The 24,495-nt window shown below is 38.9% G+C and overlaps 1 protein-coding gene across 1 annotated transcript; it reads left to right on the top strand.

The window, feature by feature from the left end:
- Positions 1-636: 636 nt before the first annotated feature.
- On the top strand, positions 637-23,076 carry LOC756131. Its single transcript, XM_001193611.4, has 4 exons — positions 637-1,077; positions 15,921-16,061; positions 21,327-21,418; positions 21,874-23,076. The coding sequence occupies exons 1-4, from the start codon at positions 912-914 to the stop codon at positions 22,192-22,194; spliced, it is 720 nt and encodes a 239-aa protein (XP_001193611.2). The 5' UTR covers positions 637-911; the 3' UTR covers positions 22,195-23,076.
- The last annotated feature ends 1,419 nt before the right edge of the window (positions 23,077-24,495 follow it).

Below are 24,495 nucleotides of genomic sequence, written 5' to 3'. Positions count from 1 at the left end.
CTTGTCCTCTGATCATTAAACGTGCCCCTAATTTCAAGCGACTAAGAGCAATTTCCCCCCAAAGCTCGCTCGTAGTTAGATGCTATAATAAATGTAACTTATCAAAGGTCTTTTCCGTCTTGCGTTATGAGAATGTGCTTATAAGCCCATCAAATTTGGGTTTTTCCTCTTCATAAAATGTAATTTTTTGCACTACGACCTCCCAAATCTTTAAAATTTTCCTCGCTCGCTTTGCTCCCTCGCAATTAAATTTTCAGACCTTCAATCCCCCCCCTCCCCCCCCCCCCCCCCCCCCCCCCTCCCCACTTTGGAAGTCGCTCCGCATCCTCTGCTAATACTACCTTATATAGTGTATATATCTTATATTACCGTACAATCCTTCTTCTCCCCATTTGTCTACCTTTTTTGCCATTCTTATTAGGGCAAATCGTCTCTGGCACTATGTGCTACTGTGAAGGGGAGAAGCAAATTTCAAATGTACTTGTTTGCTTGAAATATAAAGCTAACAAACGCAAAGAAGCGCGCGTATTTTCGCTATTTATGCCCTCTCGGATCGGACGAACTTTGGCGCGCGAGCGCGACGCACAATAGTATTCCGGAAAAGGTTGATTTCATTAGTGTGATAGTTCGCGCGGAACTGCAGCCAGAGCACACGACATCAAATTGCCTGTCAAGAAACACTTCCACATCGCAGGGGGTTTGGAGGTAAACAGTGCACATGTGATCGACGTTCCACGACAATTTTATGCACTCCTCCAATTTACAAACCTGAAAAGATTTGACGTAGAAGTTTCGATCTCCTGCGGATGCACATCGTTTTCGTCTTCGCGAACGTCTCCCGCCTTCGATATCTTGTGATTTTTATTACGACTCTTTCAAATCCTCCAGTTTAGAAAATTCTAAAGAGCATCATGTCAGGAAATAATAACTACGCCGTGGTGATCAATTTCTACGAGAAGGTCGACCCGCCTCCGACGTTTCCGACCTTCGTAGATGGATGGCATAACCTGGGAAAGTTCGTCAAAAAGCTAGACTATTTCGTGGCAACACAGCTACATAGCAATGTGGATCCGAATGGTAAATTAAGATATTTTACTTCTTCCTTTTCTGTCTTGTTTTATAAAAATTCATGTTGTTTCTATTTACACTGCAATACTGAACAAATTATTATAATTATCCGATGTTGCCTAGATAATGGTTCTGCTTTTAACGATTCACCGTCATCATCATCGGTTTGGTTATCTCATTCATTTATTCAGGTCACGAGCAATTGACTTTCAAGCAGGAGGTCGGGTGTTCGAATCCATGCACATCACCAGCGCATAGGCCCCCTCATGCATTTTGCTGTGTCGCCCCCCCCCCCCTCACCCCTCACCCCTCTCTCTCTCTCTCTCTCTCTCTGTCTGTCTGTCTCCCATGCACCCCTCTTTCTCTTTCCCTTTTGTCCGAAGTAAAGGCCCTTTTGGTTATCGGTAGAGATAATAAAGATAATAATGATGAGGTAGAGGAGAGGGAGGGTGCTAAAGGGCGGGGGGGGGTCCACCTTGATATTAAGTGGGTGTTAATAGAAGCAAGAAGGTCACAGAAACAAATCAGTGAAAGTTCGAGCTAAAGACCGATTAAAAACAGAACAATTTTGCAACTCCCATTTGCCCTGTACTAAAAAACTTTGAGAACATGTTCAACCATACACTCATCCCGAAAATGTTTTTATACAACCCCTGTGTGAAACAAATATATTCAGTCGTCAATAACTAAGAAATGATCATTTATACAAATTAAAGTACAAAGCGAATTGTAGAGGAGCTCGCAAGATAACGTGTCACAGTGTTGCCATTTTGTGTTTCACTGATGAAAACCTAAAAAATGTATTACTTTTTAATCGGATATTTCACTAATCTGTTTCTGTTAATTTTTCTGTTTTTATTCAAACCAAAGGGTGGAATTCCCCTTTAAGGAAAGCGGGATGGAGAGAGGAGAATATAAACAGACACAATATGTGCAAATAATGTGGTAGGCAACATTCAGATATAAAGCGTCTGTGATCATATCGGTCGCATGGAGTGAACTTTAGGTGAAATGTGATAGGCCTTCATCCTCACTCACATAATTATATCCTGTGTAGTTCCGATAACATTTAATTTCAATTCCTGCGGATAAGATATCAAGCTTTCAAAGGCTTGCACATACTGATAATTGTTAATTGATTGTCCGTAAATATGCACTATAAAGCAGACAAAATTGTAGGTAACTGCTATATAAATCTTGTTGATATAGCAAGGATTATAAATGATATTTGGATTGTGAATTCATTTATCATTCCTCCTCCTAATATCTTCCCCCTGTGCCCCTTCCTTACAGTCTAATCTCCATGCATTGTCTTTAGTTTCTCCTTCTCTTTTTTCTTATCCAATAATCTTTGCTCTCTCGTCTCCCCCCCCCCCCCCCCCACCTCCCCTCCCTCCCCTCCCCTCTCTCTCTCTCTCTCTCTCTCTCTCTCTCTCTCTCTCTCTCCTCCTCGTTTCTTTCTTCTCTTCATTCTCCTCGCTCTTCTGTACACCTTCTCACTGTTTTATCAAAACGATTTTGTATGAAGAATTATAACCAGAGTCAACTCACTAATTTGTATCAAATAATTCAATTCTTTTTTTATTTTATTTTTTGAAAAGAACATTAACTTTGAGGAAGGCGACAGGTGTATATCAAATACCCGTCAAAATAAATCAAGAATTTATTTGTATTGCACTTATCATGCACATCGACTGGAGTAAGTAACATTTAGGACATTTAGCTCCTATATGAATTAATAATGTTGACATAACTTTCTTCGAAGACAAAAGAGTATCACATAAAAAGGTCTTATATGTTACCCCCGAGCATACAGAATGATATCATGGTAAATATGCATGAAATTGAATTAAAATAGTATCTCATAAAAGCTCGAATGATTTAGAGAGAGAGAACATTGCACTATTTTGAGTTATCGTGATGAGTGGGAAAGATTGACAAAGCATTTGTACCTACCCCGTGGCAGTTTACAGGAAGATGGATGGCGCGGCGATATAATAAATGAACTCTTTTGATAAAAGATGAAAGCTTGAAGTACGCTCACCCGTCAAATTGGCTCGCTAATCGCTATTGCCCCTTTTTTTTTCAAAGTTGATCTTTAAACTAGACTAAGCTGATGGGTAAACTAATGTTCTTTTGAAATGACTTTCTCCCTCCTTCCTTTCTCCTCTTTCCATCTCTCTGCCCCTGTCCACGTCTGAAATTGTGCCTGTTTCCCTTTACTCGCCCCTCGCTCTCACGCTTCTTTTGTCAGCACTGCGTATGTGTATTCGAAATCCGTGTTAAGGTCCGTTCAAATATTAGGCGGCACTTTTCAGGCTCTTTCGAAATGATGTGATAAAAATTTACATAACGTCAAAAAAAAAAAACATTCAAAAACTGTTGAATAAATACTTATTCTATTAACAATACAAGGGTTTTAGAATTTTTACGAAATCGTGAAAAATGAATTATTATCAATTCGAATATACAAATTATTCAAACAAAAAACATTACTCACACTCAGTTCTTTTCTTCAGCGGAGATAGTGTGCTTTAAATCTACTGGGAAAATACGAAATGTTATTTTATTTTACTCCCAAAATCGGCGACATGTTTATTGGAGGTATGATGGGGGGGGGGGGGGTTGTGCCTCCGGACGATTAAAATGAACCAAACCGCCGTAAAGGACATCACCCGTAACATTTACCATTGGATTTAACGAAAATTATGCATCTATTAGCACAATCATCATACATATTCTTATCTTGTCTACTAGAAAACAACATGTGTCAACTTTATTTAAAGTCATGGTACCCTTATTAGTGATAAAAAAGTTTCGCATCACCCCAATCTCGAAATCATCAGAGAAGATCATTTTGCGTCATTCTGGTACGGGCCAAGTGCCATGTACACACGCACAGACAGATTAGTTTTATCCATTTTGTGAGAGAGCGAAGCGAACGAGCAAAAAAAAATTGATATGGCTTAAATATTGTGTTTTGTATTAAAAACACACTAGATAAGAAGTATCATTCGCTGCCAAATACATGAATACAAAAGGAATATCCATTCGGTCATCTCCACAAACGAATATGAAGATATTCGAGCGTCGCGTTGTTCAAAAATTATCTCGTTTCTACATGTACGTGTAGCGGGCGAGCGAAGGGAACGTGTGAGGTGAAAAGTTATTTAAATATTGAAAGTATAAGATATATTGGGGCACCTCGCTGCCCGAATATGAAGGTATTTGGGTCCATCACTGTCAAATAGGATGATGTTCGGGGACCTTGTTGCCCAAATATGGAGGTATTCAGGCATTTCGCTGCCTGAAATAATCTTGATTATAAATATTGCGAGCGATGAAGAAAAACACTTTCCTATCTTGTCTTTAAAATGTTATTTCCTCATGAAAATACAAAGTGATTCTGTTTTCATTAAATTGAGGTTATTCAAATTTTTTTCATATAACTGAATTGTTCTCGCAGCACCCCTACAGACGTCTTGCGGCACCCCTGTTGAAATATCCGCTAGGATAAGGTGATAGCCTCGATTATTTCCATTTATCAAACATCTGATGATTTGAGAGCTTTTCAAGACCTTGAAATGCGACATCGAAACTCGTTTCAAGAAATTCTTTTTTTCCTTCTTCCTCGACCATGTCAACGCACTAGAGCACACACATCGTGCTATGCATAGTACAATACTAAACAAATATCCCGCAGGGCTGGAATCTGTAAACTTATCTTTCAGACGAGCATAGAGAAAAACATGAGGAAACATTTCCAAGTTCGATGTACTGAGATCAAGGGGCGTATAGCGAACATACTGAGATCAAGGGGCGTATAGCGAACATACTGAGATCAAGGGGCGTATAGCAAACATATTGAGATCAAGGGGCGTATAGCGAACATATTGAGATCAAGGGGCGTATAACGAACATATTGAGATCAAGGGGCGTATAGCGAACATATTGAGATCAAGGGGCGTATAGCGAACATACCGAGTCATGGAAAGGGGATTGAACAACAGCCGTCGAGCCAAGATGCAATTTGAAATGATAGATAAAAAAAAATTAGATGGGAGGGCCTTATATTTCTTTTTTCTTTGCCCACAAGGCTGTAAAAAAAGGCCCTAGACCCTGAATTTTGCCGAAAGCCCTGGAAGATTTGCGGTCGGCCTTTTCGACTTGACGAGTTCCTATACCCTGACTTGCTTGGGGTCTTGACTAAAAAATGGTATCTTTGATTTTTATTTTGACGGCAATAATAAGTTCGATGTCCCCCAAATTTCGTTTAGCCTAAGGTTCACGACAGACTGGCCCCTTTACTTGATGTAACAACATTTTTAGAACAAAGGTCCATAATTTCATGTTATTTTTGCTATTTTTTGTTTGGGGGGGGGGGGTTCAGTGAAACTTACAAAGCTCTCTCGTATATGACAGTCATGTGATCTAAATATAAATTAGAAAACTAACATTCGGAATATGGAGCCCCCATCACGGGCGTATTCATCATTTGATAAACGGGTAGGAAATGTATACATCGAGGGGTGGTAATGTACATGTACTTGGGCAGCCCCAAATTTGTCAGACTTATATATAAAATCCCAAATGAAAAGGAATATAAGCAACCTGAATGAAGCGATGTACTGCAGATATTATAAGTTGTATAGGATACTGCGACCAAGAAGCTGAAACTAGTACCAGACTGCCAGTTAACGGTTTTTCGATTTCTATTTGAAGTAGTTAAAGGTAAAGACCAGTTATGGTCATGCGATTGCATTGTGAAAGAAACGTTGTGGAATCGATCAGAAAAGGTTGATCATCTAGCATCTAGCATCTGCAAGGTTCTGGAATCATCAAAATGATAAGAAATTTGGCCCATTCTTCGTAAAGTTACAAGCACTATACACAGAAAGATGTATATGGGACTACCCTATATCTCTCACAGACCATGAGAGAAACAAATTTACCAAATATATGAATTAGTAGGCGGTTTCCCGGCAATTTTTTTATCATCATGTATTAGTCAAAACATATTCTTTCACATGATTGGTAATGAGAGATTCCATTTCATTTTTTGAAATTGGGACATTTCCAATACTGGTCTTTACCTTTAATATCTTGATATCTTAAGGAGTAGTACGTTTTTTAAGTCAAACACTGTCTAAAGCGGTGCATCGTTATAGAGCCAGAGGGGGAAGTTAGTTACGCTGTTGCCCTAGCTCCAAATAATGCGTTGCCCTCACTCCACCCCTACCTTCTAACTGAAAAAGAATCAACGCCCTTTAAGTTAAAGTATTTTCGCGTGGCACATTTACCAGATTTTCGTCGCAGGTGGGCTTGCGCATCTCTTCCCTGAATATCAACTTTACAGATTTTAAATTCTGAGAACGATTGAGCGAGTCAAGCGAGCAGAATTATGACTATAAAATGTTATTTCCTCATCAAAAGATAGAAATGCATTATATGTATATGAAATATTACATGTCCAGTCACCGTGATCCCTGAATATGAGGCTCTTCCCAAAACCTCACTGTCTGAGTGTGAGGTTAACTGAGAGCTCTTTTTTTTCCTTCAAATTGAATAGGGGCCGAGGAGGGGGAGGGGGTATAGAGCCCCATCGCCCCATCTTGTGCACCTATGACGACCATGAAAGGACAGGTATGTGGGACTAATAGTTAGCATTGCCCTCTAGGGTTGGTAAATCCCTTTATTCGCATTGTTGGAAGTTTTCAATGACATGCTGGAATGCAGGCGAAGCAGTGTAATACTGTAGTGCATGAGAATAGTACAATACTACTCGAGCACTTGACGTTGAACTTTTCTCTTCTTTGAACTATTTACATCTCACCTATTTTCATCTATATTTTCTTTCTCATCCTCTTTTCTGCCATGGGCATTGGAACCCTTTTCAGTGTATGCGTATGTGTGTGTGTTGGGGGATCGACAGAAAGGGTAAATATATATGTTTGATGATAATTCACATTCCATCAGGAATTTCACTCATTTCCCCTACCATTGCCCCCACATGTCTTCTTTTACAAAATATTTCCAAACAAATATGTGCAGGTACGTACAATGTCATACATTAGTCCGCGATGCTACCACATTGTCCGATTATAATTTGATTCACTTTCAATCAATATCTTTTTTTAATATAATTGTATTTTAAAATAGATATGCACATACAATTTACAGAATTCTTTAAGAGCTGATATGTATTCAGATATCTATTTGTATTTTCATATAGAGAATGATACTACTTTGCGTTTAATAAAATCAAAAATGCGTTCAATCAAGCGCTTTACACCAGATTAAGTTAGTCTTTGTCAAGATAATTCTCTCAAAATGGAGTAAAACGTGGTGGAATTTTCAACCCGTTTGACAGTTTTTTATCATTCATAAGCGAAATAATTATCTACGACTCACAAAATATCAGGAGTCGACGACCTGCATCCAAGGTGCACGTTACTTTCCATGTTTTTTGTTTACCTCAAAACTCCCCACTCAGAGAACAGCCTCGAAATAGCTTCGCATTTATTTTCTTTTTAGTCTATACCCTAATTGCGGTTTTCAAACATTTCACGTCATGACCACAGTTTCTAGAGCGATTTTCCGGTAGCGGAGGCAGTATCTTTTTGTATTGTCTGAAGAAAGAAAAAACCGGCCCCGCATGAATGTTTTTAAATGCCAGAGGATATTTTTAGTTAATTTCCTCTGCTCAATGTACTATGCTCTTGGCAAAATGTGCTCGCATAATGAGTGCACAGTTATGTGTAGACCAATTCACAAATGAAATTATAATCAGAGGTATATAGAGCAATCTTTCGTATTCGGTTAAAGGCAGCGTAGCCAATGTTTGAATAGAATGTTAGTTTTGGTTCGCTTTGTCTTCTCTATTATGCCCCGTGGAACGTTACGTGTGGTTATTATTAGTGCGTTCCTAGATATTTGTAAAAATGATGTAAGCAACTGGTTGTAGTAATTATTCTCAATGGTGCTTTACAACAACTCTTTAAAAATGAACGGGAAAAGCTTTTTTTTTTACCGGGGAGAAATTCAGTAAAAATATACAAAGAAAATCACCATGCATCTGCATGAATTATTATAGAGAATGATAGACGGTAAGTGCCCCAATAAGCTACAATTAAGACCTTGAAACCAGGGTCGCATACCTTTTTTAAGTTATATCATTATCATCATTTGGGGGGAAGATCCAATAGGTGCACCCCTCTACATTTGTGGGGGAGCTCCCGTTTATTAACATGCTATACGAACTCTTTTTCTATCTTTATCAATATCAATAGCAATAATAATCATAATAGTAATAATAAAAATAGTAATAATAATAATAATAGTAATAATAAAAATAGTAATAATAATAATAATAGTAATAATAAAAATAGTAATAATAATAATAGTAATAATAAAAATAGTAATAATAATAATAGTAATAATAAAAATAGTAATAATAAAAATAGTAATAATAAAAATAGTAATAATAATAATAGTAATAATAAAAATAGTAATAATAAAAATAGTAATAATAAAAATAGTAATAATAAAAACAGTAATAATAAAAATAGCAATAATAATAATAGTAATAATAAAAATAGTAATAATAAGAATAGTAATAATAACAATAGTAATAATAAAAATAGTAATAATAATAATAGTAATAATAATAATAGTAATAATAAAAATTGTAATAATAATGATAGACATCATAATTTTGGTCTTATTTACCAAGAGTAGCCACATCAGTGTCAATACTGCTGTTCCTGCTGGGCCTTGCAACTATTATTACCCCAGCTATTACCAGGTACCCATTTAATCCTGGGTGGAGAGTGGCAAATGTGGATTGATGTGTTACCAAAAGACATTAGTGCCGGGCTGGAATTCAAACCCTCAACCCTTAGATTGAGAGTCAAGTGAATGAACCACTATACCACGAAACCAACATGGAACTTACAAGAAAGTGAGGGGGTTCCCCAGTCTGAATAACAAAATTGAATCTATGGATATATCCTGGTCATTTTGCAGCCACACATGCCCTGTTTAATGCAAGCAATCAAGAACTGAAGCAGGCCGGTGTCTAGAGCCCTCCTTCTTGTCATCCTTAATCAATAGTGATGCCCCGAACGGCGTTGCTATGGCAACCCACTGCCTACCTCATCCATTTTAAATCGAGATGGGACAGAGGCAACATGAGGAGGACCCTTCGCTTAAACACGAGAGCGCATAAACCTTATGAGCAGGTGTATGTATGGGCTGTGTATGAAAGTACATGTTTAATAAAAACTACTTTATTAATATGTCCTCCAGAACATTATTGACCATAATATAACGAATTGAGAGAAATCAAAACTGACATTCAGACATCTCAGATATGAATGATGGTTTTCAATTTCAATGAGATATGATTTGTTATAATTTATAATTTATTTTATTAATATTTCAATAATCTTCTGTATAATCTTCTGTTAAATACAATTTTGTCACAATATATTTTCGAATGTGGCTCAAACATAAAGAATATATATACCTATTTTGCTAGCAAACTTTAGTCATAAAATCATGGATTCCCCCATGACTATAGGGATCGCAGACTAAGGTACAATTAAGAGGGGAATGGGAGGGGTGGGGTCAGAGTGAAAAGCAGGGAACAAGATAAAATAGATAATACGTCTCATCACAAATCATCATCATCATCATCATCAACATCATCAACATCATCATCATAACGATTTTCACCATCATCATCATCACCATCATCGCAATCATCATCAACATCATCATCGATATGATATAGACCTGATGAAATGTCTTCCAAAAGTTATCAGATTATTACCTCTAAAGGCTTACTCATCCCATAATGTGCTTCCCTTGATATACTTAACATTGATACGAAACGTTCTTGAAGCTCAGACACATTCTCCAAGGCACTCCAAAAATCCCAGCATCCTTCACCGTCCTACAGACAAAATTCAGACTTAAATCCTAGATCCTCGTATTTGTAAAAAGGCGGAACCGGCTCAATTTTAAGTTAGTTAATAATTTTCCAACCAAATAGATTAGAGTAGAACAACAACAAACTACAATAACAATAGCAGCAGCAGCAGCAGCAACAACAACAACAATATATTCTCAACTTCTCTTGATTTTCCAATCACATTCGCCAAAAGAATCTTTTTAATGTACTGAAAAGATATTCAAAAGAAGAAAGAGAAATGAGTCCTACAATTTTATCAAATTTTTAGCAAAGTTCCTCACGATTCAAAGGATAAAAGGTCACTTACTTTCTAAGATTAGTGGACAAGGCTAAGAAAATGCCAACAATGGTAATGAATTTACCTCAAAGTGTATATTTGAAGACAGAATTTTTTAAGAAGGGACTTACCCCCTCACTTCGACGTCCCCTGGAGACACCCCTTCCCCTGCGCGAGTCGCGTGCGGTGAGGTGGAGTGTGCTTCATCGTCGAGCTCATGACTTGGAGATGATGAAATCGGAGAGGATTTTAGATTTGGCTGAAAGCTTGAGGCTTTTATCTGCCAGACAGTTGTATTGATTAGTGAGGGTTTTTATCGCCAGACATGCAAAACTCCATTTTATTTTGTTAGCAAGCTGTATGAAGCTCGGGGGAGAACTTGACTGTTTGACCAGACAGTCTTCCTTGAAACAGTGGTCATGGAGTGGACATTAGTGAATAATTTGATGATAAGAACAATTCTTTACGAGGGCTGTTATATGAACCGAGATAATTGTGTACATGTTGCAAGTGCCTACATGTAAAACCGTTCTTTAAGAGAATGCCAACCCTTCACAGAAAGTAATATTCTGGTTATTGATCATACTATCGAAGTCGTGTTTTATAACATAAATGCAAAATGAATAAATTGTGATTATTATAGATTTTCCATTACCTATGGACACCTGTCACACTTAACGTACAGGAGCAAAAACATAAGAGTTCTAATTGTTGTCCCTAAAGCCTCGGTCACAAATGCCATTACGAACTGCTACGAACGCCGTACGAACGATTTTCAGACAATGGAAAAACGGGGAGATTCGTACGAAATTGTCGTTCGTACGAACCTTTGTGGCCGTAGCATTAATCTAAAATAAATGTTTGTTTGTTTCTTTGCAGTTACTGCCCCCACTTTGGAATTATCAAGAACAAATATTTCTTGATGTTCATAGGACAATGCCATGTAAATTGTAAATTAATTGGAGGAATTTTAGGGGCTAACTAAACTAAGCCTGTATATTCCCTTTTCAATCATTTCATTAGATTATTTGTTTTTGACAATGATACCCCTATACAAGCCCTTCATATTCACTATTTAGCAGCGCTACGATTAAACATTATGCAAATATTACTCAGCATTCAGCTTGTTTAGGATATCAGTGGATCATGAAATTTATGATACCGATAGGTTTAAATCTCAACAATATTGTAAAGGATTATATCTGATGGAGAATTAAATCCCTGGTAATCACATTATTATGTATATCGTATGCATGCATCATTATCAACAGGAACTAGATAACATCCGCCCCTCTCTTTCCGCATCCTTTTGTTCTGTCGCCTTTCGGAGGGTAAGCGTGATCCCCTTGCGGCGTGGGGACAGGAATGGAGGGGAGGGGTGTCTTACTTTCTCGTCTGACATGCAAATAATGGGAAGGTTGCGAGATCGAGGTGCTTAAGGGCGCAGACGTTTGAGTCACGGGGCGAGGAGTTATGCTAATTTTCTGTTTGTCTGGGACGATTCGAGGTGTTGAATTGATTGATTCTGGTAGATGCATATTCTGTAGTTGAATCCAACATGTGTGTCAAAATGACATTTCTTCATCATGTTATGCTACGGTCACAAAGGTTCGTACGAACGATAATTACGTACGAATCTCCCTGTTTTTCCATTGTCTTCCCGAATTTTCATTGTCTGTGAAATCGTTCGTACGGCGTTCGTACAGTTCGTAATGGCATTTGTGACCGAGGCTTAAATGAACACCAGCGAAATAACGTCTGCGTGTGTTCCTGATTAAAATTATTTAAGGTTCATTATATTGGCAGTAAATAAAGGGTTTCAAAAATATGATAATAATCGGGAATTATAATATGATATCTGTACATGAGTACACGATTCTTATAATTTTACAATCATAAATATAGTAATGATAACAAGAGTGGATTCTTGTACAGTGTATGTAGACTTAACACTCCTGGCGTTCCACAATAATCAACCCGGCTTTAGCATGGCTGCCATTATGGCGTTTTAGCATTTCAAGGAACTAATTCCTGCCAGGAATATCAACACTGGGAAGAATCATTGCGAGAATCTATCCATACACATGCCATGCGACACTGCTTTTGGACCTGATTTAGGACTGTTTTTTAAGATGTATCATTTGAAAGAAAAGAGCAGGAATAATGATGAGCGATTTTCTTGTTACTTCACTACTCAGAATGCAAATAATGTATTTGTACATGTACATAACGACCAGTTGACAGGTCTCATTCGCTGACGCTAGCGCGGAGCCTCGAACCCAGTACCCGATTGACAGAACATGGAAATACCAATGGGACATAAATCCTCCCTTTAATAAAATATTATGGCTTGCCCTACGAACAGCACGTAGTGTATGCAATTGGCATTCTGACTACTAAAATACAATTATTCGCAATAGGTGAATGAAATAATTTGTTACTAGGCACTTCACAAAGATTTATGCATTCAATTAGATTACATAACGAAAATGACATATTGGCCTAATCAAGTCATTACCAGGACCGTCAATTAAACACGAACCAAAAGAAAGCAACAGTGAGAATGTGTTACATAATTGAGACGATTGTGGGCACATATATTATGAACAGATGCGTATCATAACAACTCTAGTATTTAATAGAGTGGCATGGACGATGACGCCTTCCTCCTGAATGGGACATGTAGGGGGATAAGGGGGGGGGTGATTGTTCAAACAGGATTGCATGTTTTTTTTTCTTTTCTCAAGGGGGGCAACCCCTCCAACCCATTTTGTATCTCTCTCTATGGGGTGATATAGCTCAATCAGGTCCTGTCTGGTACATGTAGTTACTTATCTTACGTACAGCACGGAACTTGGTATACGGTGGCGTAGCGAGGGTCCACACATTGGGGGCCAACTGCATCATTTTTTTATGTGTTCCCATCTTATTCGGGATGAAATGCGAATTAAAGGGCATTGATGAGAAAAGGTGTTAAATTAGATTATACTATCTATTCAGGACCCCCCCCCCCGCTCTCCTTTCTTTCTCCCTCTCTCTTCTCATTTTCAAAATTCGATAGGGGCATGTGCCCCCGTATTGAAGGTAGCTACGCCACTGCTGACATAGCTGTTACTTCGCGTTTCAGGAAGACGACTATTTCAACACGTGCCAAATCGGAAGTTGTCCATCAACCCTGATGCAGAACCTGGGAATAAAAACAAAACACAACTTCAGCCGGAAATGTATCTGATCGTTGCCATCTCCTATGACATGATGTAATACATCATCACGTAAAGAATAAAACGTAAAGTCCGATTGTTATAAAAAGCAGTAGTGTAACGTGTGTTGAGTAATATAGACCGTTTTCGAAATGTAATGCACATATCTTTGTTTTAAAGTGTCTTGTTAGAAATTATTTCATTTACCTGTATACGAATAATTGTATTTCAATAGTCAGAATTCGAATTGCATACATTGCATGTTGTTGGGTAGGACAGGCCATAATGTTTGGCCTATTGAGGCCTATTTAGGGGCACTGTTGTGGGGAGGATCATCGTTCTTACAAGTCGGATGACTTTAAATAGGAGAGATTGGGGCTGTAAAATAAGGGTCAGGAGTGCGGGAAAAAAGTTGTATAATCATTATATGTTCTTTCTTACTTCTACTATTCTTTCTCCTTTGTCCCCCCCCCCCCCCTCCGATGTGGGTGGGGGAAGCATCCCCTATACCTGTGCCACTGCATGGTTAAAAGTTAACCTACGCCCCTCTTCCTCCCATCACCACTTGGTTATTAACGGACAACCGTTAGCATTTCGTACCCAACACAAGAGTTAGCCCCCCCCCCCCCCCCACACACACACACACCCATGGAAGGCCCAGTAAAATAATCATGTACTAGCTTATTCAAATTGTATGCATATCTTTTAAACAAAGGTTGGTCTTGACGACCATCCCACAGACTAAATTCCAAGTATTGTAGTCCATTTATTATTAACAGGTCCCAAGAAAAGAAACATCCATAAAATTAAATATGTTTTCAAGATTATTGAGAACCACAACATACAAGACATCTGATATATTGATGAGGCTATTCATATCATACTGAAATACAGGCAAGCTCTAGTTAGCAAGACTCCAAGTGGGTGTACTATTTGTATACTTATTTTCTATTTGGGGCGTGCTTACGGTGAAACTCAGATGAATCTGACGAAGAAAGAGCTACATCAATCATTAGTTTAATTAGTACGACGATCCAGTCATGTATATACATTTGATTGATTATTTTTAAATTGTAATTTATTTATGAAAAAGATGTCTATATGAATGTAGGTATTTATGTATGTATACGTATATATGAATAGATTAAATCAAATCAATGCAATTAATTGTATTTCACTTTAAAAATGCACTTTAATTTTACTTCTTGAAAACAACTGCCTTTGCCAAGTTTGTTGTACCATTCGACGTATTAATGACATCCTTGCTGTCACCATTACATCTTAGATGGAGAGATAGAAAGCTAGCTCGAGAAGGGAATTTCCTCTCCTCTCGAGAATATCCTTGCTCTTAACTCTCCAGACAATGGGATGACTCAGAGTTGGGATCAAATGAGGATTACTGTGATCGGGTCGCGTTTCGATCCTCAAGACGTGACTCAATTCAAAGCGCGGGAATTATGGATCTCGCCCTCCTCGGTCGAATCGAGATGGAATAAGGAGAGAAGGGAGAGAGAGAGAGAGAGAGAGAGAGAGAGAGAGAGAGAGAGAGAGAGAGAAGAGAGAGAGAGAGAGAGAGAGAGAGAGAGAGAGAGGAGAGAGAGAGAGAGAAGGGGGTGTTTGTTGAGATCTTGATTTGAAAACATGACGAGGTTGCATGAATTGTACAAATCCAATCATATTAGAAACACGCAGGCCATATTAGGTTCCCTCCCTCTATACTTTCTGGAGAATGATTCATACTTAAAGGTGAACATTATTTTCACATTTCACACATTAACATTAAAATGTGCATATTGATGGACACTTTTCGACTGAACAACACAATATGGAGCAATTATAGTAACAGCAACACAGCTTATTGAGAGGGAGGGGGAGGGGGGCAACGTCACATAAGCACTCCAAGAAAGCTACATCCGAAACCTCGATGTATTTTTGCGCCACTGACGGTTGAAAAATATATGCTATGTTCACTTTTATTATCAAAACTTAATATTTGTTGTTATCATTATTAATTTTATTATTATTATTATTATTATTATTATCATCATCATCATCATCAACAACATCATCCTCATTCTCATCATCATCATCATCATTATCCAGGCGCTATTTCGTTTTTTTCAACGGCTTTTTCAAATTATCTAATACTTGGTGGTACACAAATATTAGAAATGGTTATATTTATGGATATTTCAGCCGCCTCTGAAACGATTTTGATCAAACAAAGATGATTTTGTCATTTAAATTGTATGTTCTTTCAAATTTGACACTCAGTTTTTCTTTATCTCACCCCAAAAAAGAAAATTTGTGTAGCGCCCTCTGCAACAAAACTCAACTATCCCTTTAAAGCTGCAGAGAATGATAGCAATGTTTTGGGTTTTTTTTCGTTTTCTCTTTACAGGTAAATTCAAATACATGAACTATGCCACGTTCAACGACACGAACCAGGTAGTGATCAAGGACATGACGCAACCAACACCCGAGCTACTCCAAGCTCTGGGGGAGAGCCATGGTCCACCTGGACTACAGACAAACTATCCAGGTACGTTCCCTCGGTTTTCCCCCTTTGGGGAGGGGGTGGTAGGGGGTGCTGGAGAAGGACATGAAACAAAACTACATGAGGGCCCCGTCTTAAAAAGAGTTGCGATTGATCCAAATCAATCGCAAGTTTGCAGTCTCCTATCTCTTATGTACATACTTGTGATTGATATCAATCGTAAATAAGTTGCGATTGATATCAACTCTTTGTGATACGGGGCCCTGTGTTACTCCAGGCTCTAGGGGAAAGCCACTGTCCCCCTTTCCTCGGCTATTATTAAATAGTCTCTCTGTCACATCGTATTTATCATCACAGGATCGATATACCAAATTAAAGGCTTCAGCGTTTTTTTAATGTTTCCAGTGCAAGATTAATATGTACCGGTGTTAAAAGGGTTGTGATGGAGCTAATCAAGACTAGGAATTGGTAAGTGTGCAAACCCAGTGTGTTGCACAAAGCAATCCTTCCATCTGGGTGCATATTGCTTTGTAAACAATTGCACGTGTGACAAATAAGTGACCGTGTACAGAGGCGAGGAAAGCACCCGAAATATTCTGGAAAGTTTGGGAAATAATAGTGTACTTTATTTTATTTTTTTAAAGAATAGGTGTAGGCAAAATATCTTAATGGTAAATGCGTTTTAAAAGAGTCATAGAGCGGTTTATATTTCTCAATGATCAGATTGTGTTTGTACACACTGATACACACATAGAGTGGCGGATTAAGCCTCCGGGAAAGCTCAACTTGCTCTGCAATAAAATTTGTATTTTTGCTTTAAAAATTAATCAAAAATTGAAACACTACATTGGACACTAATGATGAGTGAAAACACTCATCAAAACGGTGTGAGGTTTTTTCCGTTCTTTCTTCGTTCATTATTCTTTCTGTCTTTCTTTCTTTTCTGTCTTTCTTTTTTCTTTGTTCTTGTTCCTCTTTTTCTTCTTAATCTTCTTCCTTTTCTTCATTGATTGTCAGACATGTCTTCATATTTGTACCCCTTGTGCCCCCCCCCCCCGATCTCTTAACCCACCACTGAATCACTGCAATATGCCCCCCCCCCCTCCCCGTTAACAAAGAAATCGTGATAACAATGTGTTCTATTCATTTTCCCACTCAATTGTATGACTCACCGTCTACCGTTATTAAAATTGGATACAGCATATGGAGCATGAAACATTAACTTTTAATCCCCATATAATAATAATAATAATAATAATAATAATAATAAAATAATAATAAATAATAATAATAATAATAAAATAAATAATATTTAAGATTTATATAGCGCTGGTATACAAGTACAGTTTCTAAGCGCTTTACAAAACAAGTGAAATGAAAAGTACGGTTAAACTAAATATGTCATAAGGATCAACAAGAAACGTGAAATAAACAATGCGCTTAATTTGGACGAATTACTTAACTAACAATGTATAACAATAACATGATAATGAAAAATGAAAATGTAAATACAATAATTAAGTATCATTAATGAAACTGCAATAATTATGTACATTAGACAATAAATAGATTACAAGAAGATAGGACATGTGGTTATAAATACGGTATGATGATGGACAATTACTTCGTGTTGAATAGATAGGTCTTAAGTCTACGTTTAAAAGTGTCAAGAGTTGGGATTCACGGACAGAGACGGGGAGATTATTCCAGAGTTTAGGAGCACATACAGAGAAGGCACGATCTCCATAGCGGGTGTGAGTTCGAGGACCAGATGATAGTTGAAGATGAACAGATGATGATGAGCGGAGCCTGATGGAGGAGGTTTGCACCTTTGGTGAAATGAGTCCATTGATGTATACTGGAGCAAGTCCATTACGGGCCTTGTAGGTGAGAAGCAGTACCTTGAATTGGATGCGCTGTGGAATGGGGAGCCAGTGAAGAGAACGAAGAATAGGTGTTATGTGTTCGTACTTTCTTGTGCGTGTGAGGAGACGGGCTGCAGTGTTCTGGATGTGTTGGAGTTTGGTCAGATGTGAGCTGGGTAGATTTATCAACAGGCTATTACAGTAATCAATGTGTGATGTCACAAATGCATTTATTAGGCGCCCAGTAGAACTTTGGTCTAGGTACTTTCTGAGTTTTCCGATCCGGTAAATTCCAAACGAAGCGGCTCTGCATGATTTCTGAACATGTTGCTTCATGGTAAGTTTGTCATCCACTCCGACTCCGAGATTAATAGACGATTTTGATGGATTGATTGTATTGCAGTCGACTTCGAAATCTGGCAGCTCACTGGCTTTTCGAAATGCTGACGTCATATGCATGAGTTCTGTCTTGGCACCATTAAGCATGAGGTTGTTATCACGAGCCCAGACTTTCACATCTGCGATGCACTGCTCCAGTCTCACCACCCCACTGGCGATTTCACTTTGCTTCAGTATCAGATACATTTGTGTGTCGTCGGCATACATCATGTGTTCAACACCCTTATGGGACCTTATGACGTCACTGAGGGGACCAGAGTAGAGTATAAAGTCCAACGGTCCCACAACGGATCCTTGTGGTACTCCCCAAGTTAGTGGAAATGCTTCGGACTGGACACCATTGAGAACGATGACCTGAGATCGATTTTCCAAGTAGGAGGCAAGCCACTGCAGGACGACTCCCTCAAATCCATATTTATTACAGAAACGTTGTATCATCATGCTATGATCGATCGTGTCGAACGCAGACGAGAAGTCTAGCAGAATAAGAATAGCTTCAAGTCCTTTGTCAATGGCTAACAAGAGATCGTTGGCAACCTTCAAGAGGGCTGTTTCTGTCGAATGGAACTGACGGTATGCGGATTGCATGACAGGATATAAACCATTGTCTTCTAAGTGTGTCCTGAGCTGAGCAGCTACAATCCTCTCTAGAGTCTTGGCGATGAAAGGAAGATTCGCGATCGGTCTGTAGTTTTTAAACTCATTTCGATCCAAAGATGTTTTTTTCAAGAGAGGAGTGACGTGTGATGTCTTGTACGCTGCAGGTACCTCTCCAGAAGACAGGGACAGATTAACAAGTTCAGTTACAAATGGTACAAGCTCATTAATACAATCTTTCATGAGCCAAGTTGGTATTGGGTCAAGTCGGCACGATTTAGAAGAACTCTCACGGATCACCTTTTGCACCTCCAATTCTGATACAGGTTCAAAAGAAGAGAGTTTGTGCGTCGTCACTCCATCCTCACAATCTGATGAACGGCTAGTAATCCCCTGAAGATTGGTGACGATGTCTTGAATCTTGTTGTAGAAAAATTGTCCAAAATCATTAGCCAGATTTATGTCTGACTCATGGTCCGGTAGAAGATGCTGTGACTTTGGGCGGGAAAGCGTCTGAACAAGCTGGAAAAGATGCTTGGTGTCACACTGCGCAATCTCGTCGGTCAAGTAACGAGATTTTGATTGAGATAAGACTGCATTGTAGGATTTACACTCCTCTTTGAACAGTTGACGATCAACTTCCAGACCAGAACTTTTCAATTTACGCTCAGCACGCCGTTTAGATCGTTTTGCCTCACGAACTTCATTGGTGTACCAGGGAGCTTTTGGTCTGATTGTGACAAGTATTGATCGCTCAGGCGCATGCTTGTCAAGTAGCTCCTTTAGTACGATGTTGTATTGTTCTGCCATGTCAGATGCATCTTTGGCTGTAGGAAGTGTAAGCAATGAGGTTTGTATGTCATTCCTAAGCTGAACCACATCAATGTCCCGAAGTTTCCGACAAGTTATCCGCTTCTTGGAAGTTGCTGGACTTACAAAATTGAGCGTAGTCAGGACTGCCGAGTGATCGGAAGGAAGTCCTGGTACGACGTCCATGGCCACAATAGGATGATCAACCTTTCTGGAAATCACGAGATCTAAGGTATGACCGGCTCGATGAGTTGCACCTTTTACATGCTGCTGAAGATCAAATGTGTCTAAGATATCGAGGAATTTCCTAGCATCTCTGTCAGTTTCGTCGTCAACATGGATGTTGAAATCTCCCATGAGCACAAGCTGATGCTGATCGATTGTTACAGATTCTAACAGTGTCGGAAAATCTGCCACAAAATTGTCATACGTCAGTTTGTTTGTAGACGATGGGGGAGGCCTATAAATGGCAAATGTCCTAAAAACCACAGAAGGAGAGACGCGGACCAGAATATCCATGTGCTCAAAAGATGAGAATTTTGTAGAGCAGTCTCTAGTGATTTTCAAAGAAGAGCGATATATGATGCATATACCACCACCCCGACTCTGGCGGTGTTCATGTACCACATGAAAGTCAGGCAAAGTTGCTACAACGTCTGCAATGATAGGATCATCATAAAGACCTCCCCTCAGCCATGATTCGGTCACAATCAGAAGATCTAAGTCGTTGCTTATGATCAAGTCACAAATCATTGTCGTTTTGTTGTTCATGGAGCGTGCATTCCAGTGTCCAATTCTGAGACGAGCCTGACCAGATCGAGATCCATTAGCAGTACACCTAGGCGTTTGCTGCGATTGAATCAGATAGATAAGATTCGGATTTGGACGCGGCGATATACGTCTTACAGGCCGGTACCATGGGTATTGGTCTGAAGTAGAGACCACGACTGGGATAGGTTGAAGGCATTTTATACATTTGCCACTTCTCCTCCCACGTTTTCTCCATCGTCGTCGTTTGCCACCCTTCCAGTATCTCAAACATGACCCACGTTGATCTACATGAACAGTGCATGTTTTACGTGATAAGTGCAGAGACTTGATCCTGAGGCACACTTCACTGTCCAGTTTACAAACATCATCAATGGGACGCAAGATGTGAAGATACAATGCTGTGTACTGAATAAGCTTCACATTCAAAGCCATGACTAAATGGGGAGACTCTTGATTCAAATCAAAAGAGTCCAGGTTGATAATAGACAGCTTATCCTCTGAGAGTCCAGTAAAAAGAATGGTAGGCGGGGCAGTCTGAAAGAACACAATTGGATGAAAAGGAGCTGCACTGCTATGTGTTGAAGTCCAATGGTGAACTGGTGCATGATGATAGAAAATGACAGCAAAATCAAACGATAAATGCAAAGAAACGGTGACTTCATATTTCTGACAGGAGCCATAGTTCTTCTCTATACCACTTCCTCTATGATCTGGTATAAAAATCGATATAAGAAGTCTCCTCTGACAGCTAGAAACATGCCAAGAAAGGGAGAGCCTGTGGGAGCAGCCATCGGCGCTGCACAGCACTCTTCTCGATTTAATATAGTCCATTCGTCTTTTTGATGCCCTTTCATGTTTGTTTCATTAGGAGGGTATCACGAGTCTCTTACGAGCGGAGGAGCGATCGCACCAGATCTTCCCGCCAAGCCTGCATCATGTTTTCTCATATCAGGCTTCAAGGTGAGTTCATCTTCATCGGGATATCCCGTGGGTATGGGAGAGGGGAGGGAGGGGAGGAAAGGGAGGGGGAGGGGAGGAGGGGAGGAGGGGGAGGAAGGAGAGGGGGTATAAAGACATCGTATTATTGCACTATATAAAAGCGGAATATTATTATTAGTAGTATTATGTATTTATTTGTTAACGAGGAGACCTGTTTTCTCATATCAGCCCTCAGGGTAGCTTTCTAAGAGGGGTATTTGGGCAGCGACGGGGGAAGGGGGTGAATAAAGCAGAGATAGGGAGAGAGAGGGGGATTTGATGAAAAATGTTGATACATGGGTATGGGGTCTCCCCGACACTCCCTCGTTCTAGAAATGCTCCTGTTCATATTTAATGTGCTCCATTAAATTATCAAAATGGTTCTCATCGATTAATTTATTTAGGTTTTTCCTGATTGATCCTCTTGTTTGCTGCAGGCTTCATCAGACATCGACTCGCTTGACGTCGAAAAGGACATCGAGCTTCTAACCGGTCTAGACATCATCAAAGACGCCTCCTCGACCGGAGGCAAGTTCCAAGTGGGTCCTTGGGCGCTCTACAGGCGCTTCACCCCTGCTATCCCCTTCAAGCCCTATGACTTTGTCTTCCGTCTCGAGCTCCAGGGCCTGGAATCGGACCTGGAACCAGCCAAAGAGCTTGTCCAGAAGCTGAACCAAGCCCCGACGGTGGATGGCATCGAACGCTCCATCACAGATTTATACAAAATCGACCAAAAAGATGTTGTTAGCCATGATTGAAGATGAATGGCGACATCTTGTGATGAATTAACGTACAGGTTTGCATCAGCGAGTAATAATAATTGAGCGCTGCAAATAAAATAATTATTCAAAATATTACGCTATGTAGATGCTGGTTGCACTCGAGAAAACACAAAGTGAAAGCTCTGTTTGCAGGAAATGTCATTTTGTTTATGTTCAAAATAAAAATGAAATGTGCAAATCGACGTATGAATAACAAATGTGACTATAAAATGAGTCACTTCTCGTGTAGTATTGTCATAAACAATGTTGTGTTAATCCACGAAAAAGATTTGTGACTCTAATGGAATGTATGGTTAAAATGATGTTGTTTAAATTAACTGATATTGCTGCAAGATGATAATTGCATGAAATTTGTAGTGTGTTGCCACATGGCTTTAAATAACCGGCCATAACTATTGCTCAAACTTTCTTTAATTAAACATGAGCAAATAGTAAGTAGGCCCTAATCGTAAAAGGAAAATCAAGACATTTCCTCATTGATTATGTTTAAAGTAGCATGACATTAAAATATGGGGGCGGCGGTATCCTCTCCTGAGTAGAGGCGGGGTTAGAAATTACTGTGAGAATCACGAATATTAGACCCACTGCACATTTCTTCTGGACCTTTTAGCGGTGGAGGGGCAGGGTTTACGCTGTGTTGGATACACCAATTGCTATTCCCCCTCCCGTCATAGCTCTTTCAAACTTATTTTTATATTTCTTTGTCTCTTAAAAATACCATAGAAATTCCACAAATAAAAAGATGTATATAGATATGAATCCCTGATCAAGGCACACTTTGTGTTTGTACCTCTTGCTCTCTATATACACGTTTAATTGCCCCCCCCCCCTTCTCTCTCTCTCTCTCTCTCTCTCTCTCTCAATCTGTCTCTCTCTCTCTCTCTGTCTCTATCTCTCTCTCTCTCTCTCTCTCTCTCTCTCTCTCTTTGTGCCTCTCTTTGTGTCTCTCCCCTGTATCTCTTTTTCTTTATCATTCTTTCCTGAACATAGTCAATACTATTCAAGAATAATCATTATACTGTATAAGTGCATGTGTTGTAGTATACACATTTTAATTGGCTAATAAGCCATTATGTAATGCTATGCAACATCTACTTATTTAAAGGTAAAGTCCACCCTGATTTAAAGATAAACTTGAGTTCTGGTAAATTTGGAAAATAAATTCTCACAAAATCCAATGTACCTTTCGCTGAATGTTCAAGATTACAAATAAATGACTTGTGCCAAAAAAATGTGACAGAAAATGTTTAGTGGCTGAGTAATGAGCATAGAAAGATAAGGGAATCCGTGTAAGTAGGACCGACACCATGTACTTACTGTGCAAATTGGAGATGTGGTTTTTATCGAAGATGATGCCCAGGAAGTTTTGTGCGTTTGTTTTTACATCACTGGTGCAAACAACCGTTCTACTGCAGGATAAACATCCCAGAATAAATCATAGCAATTTTCTCTCAAAATACGATTCCCATACCAGAGCTCAAGATTAGCTTAAAGATGGTTTTCATAGTAGCAGAAAAATGAGAGGAACAGCCGAACAGGTCAGTAAAAGTATTTAAGCAAATTCCGATTACAAATAAGAAGATTAGGAATGTTTTAACTTGGGACCAATCAAACATAAATTGGCAACTCTGTGACGTATGTTGCGAGCTCCGCTCTCATTTGCTCTGTAAAAAAAACAAAAAAATGTTTATTTTCCCTCAAGAAAATATTCAACCAACTTCAACAATTCATATCTTTCTTATTTTTTTTATCGGTTTATGCTCAAACGTTCACTGAATTGTTTCTCTCATATTTTGTATTCTAGTAACACCAACTTAATATCAGGGTGGATATCCCCACCCGGAGGTAGGTCTTTGTTGATACTAAGGATGTTTGGTAAAAACCCTCTCCTCCACCTTGCTTCTCTGTCCCATATATATATAATTATGTATCAACTGTTTAATATCCATTGAATGTGTTTTGCAATAAGATTCTACAGCTTACTTTGACATGTGGTTCATCAGAAATTAAACTGTCATCATTGCTGCTTCACGATACATTCATGTAACATGTCATCATTCATATCAGTGTACTGCGTTAATTTTAAGAGAAGAAAATTTGAATGAACAAGTACAGTTTTTAAGTTACATTACGTCGGTTGAGAACGGGAAGGGCCCTCGATTTTGACGATTCTACCTTGTAAGTCTTAGACTTTTCTTCATGATACCAAAATGTGCAAATTAGTCTCTTTCTATTTATAGAGAAGAAAAGAAACGTTCTGTTTCTGTATTTTGGACA

The sequence above is a fragment of the Strongylocentrotus purpuratus genome, unplaced genomic scaffold (assembly GCF_000002235.5).
Source record: "Strongylocentrotus purpuratus isolate Spur 01 unplaced genomic scaffold, Spur_5.0 spur5_scaffold_17, whole genome shotgun sequence".
NCBI lineage: Eukaryota > Metazoa > Echinodermata > Echinoidea > Camarodonta > Strongylocentrotidae > Strongylocentrotus > Strongylocentrotus purpuratus.
The sequence above is the reverse complement of the archived record's forward strand: the minus strand, read 5'-3'. Positions and strand labels throughout refer to the sequence as shown.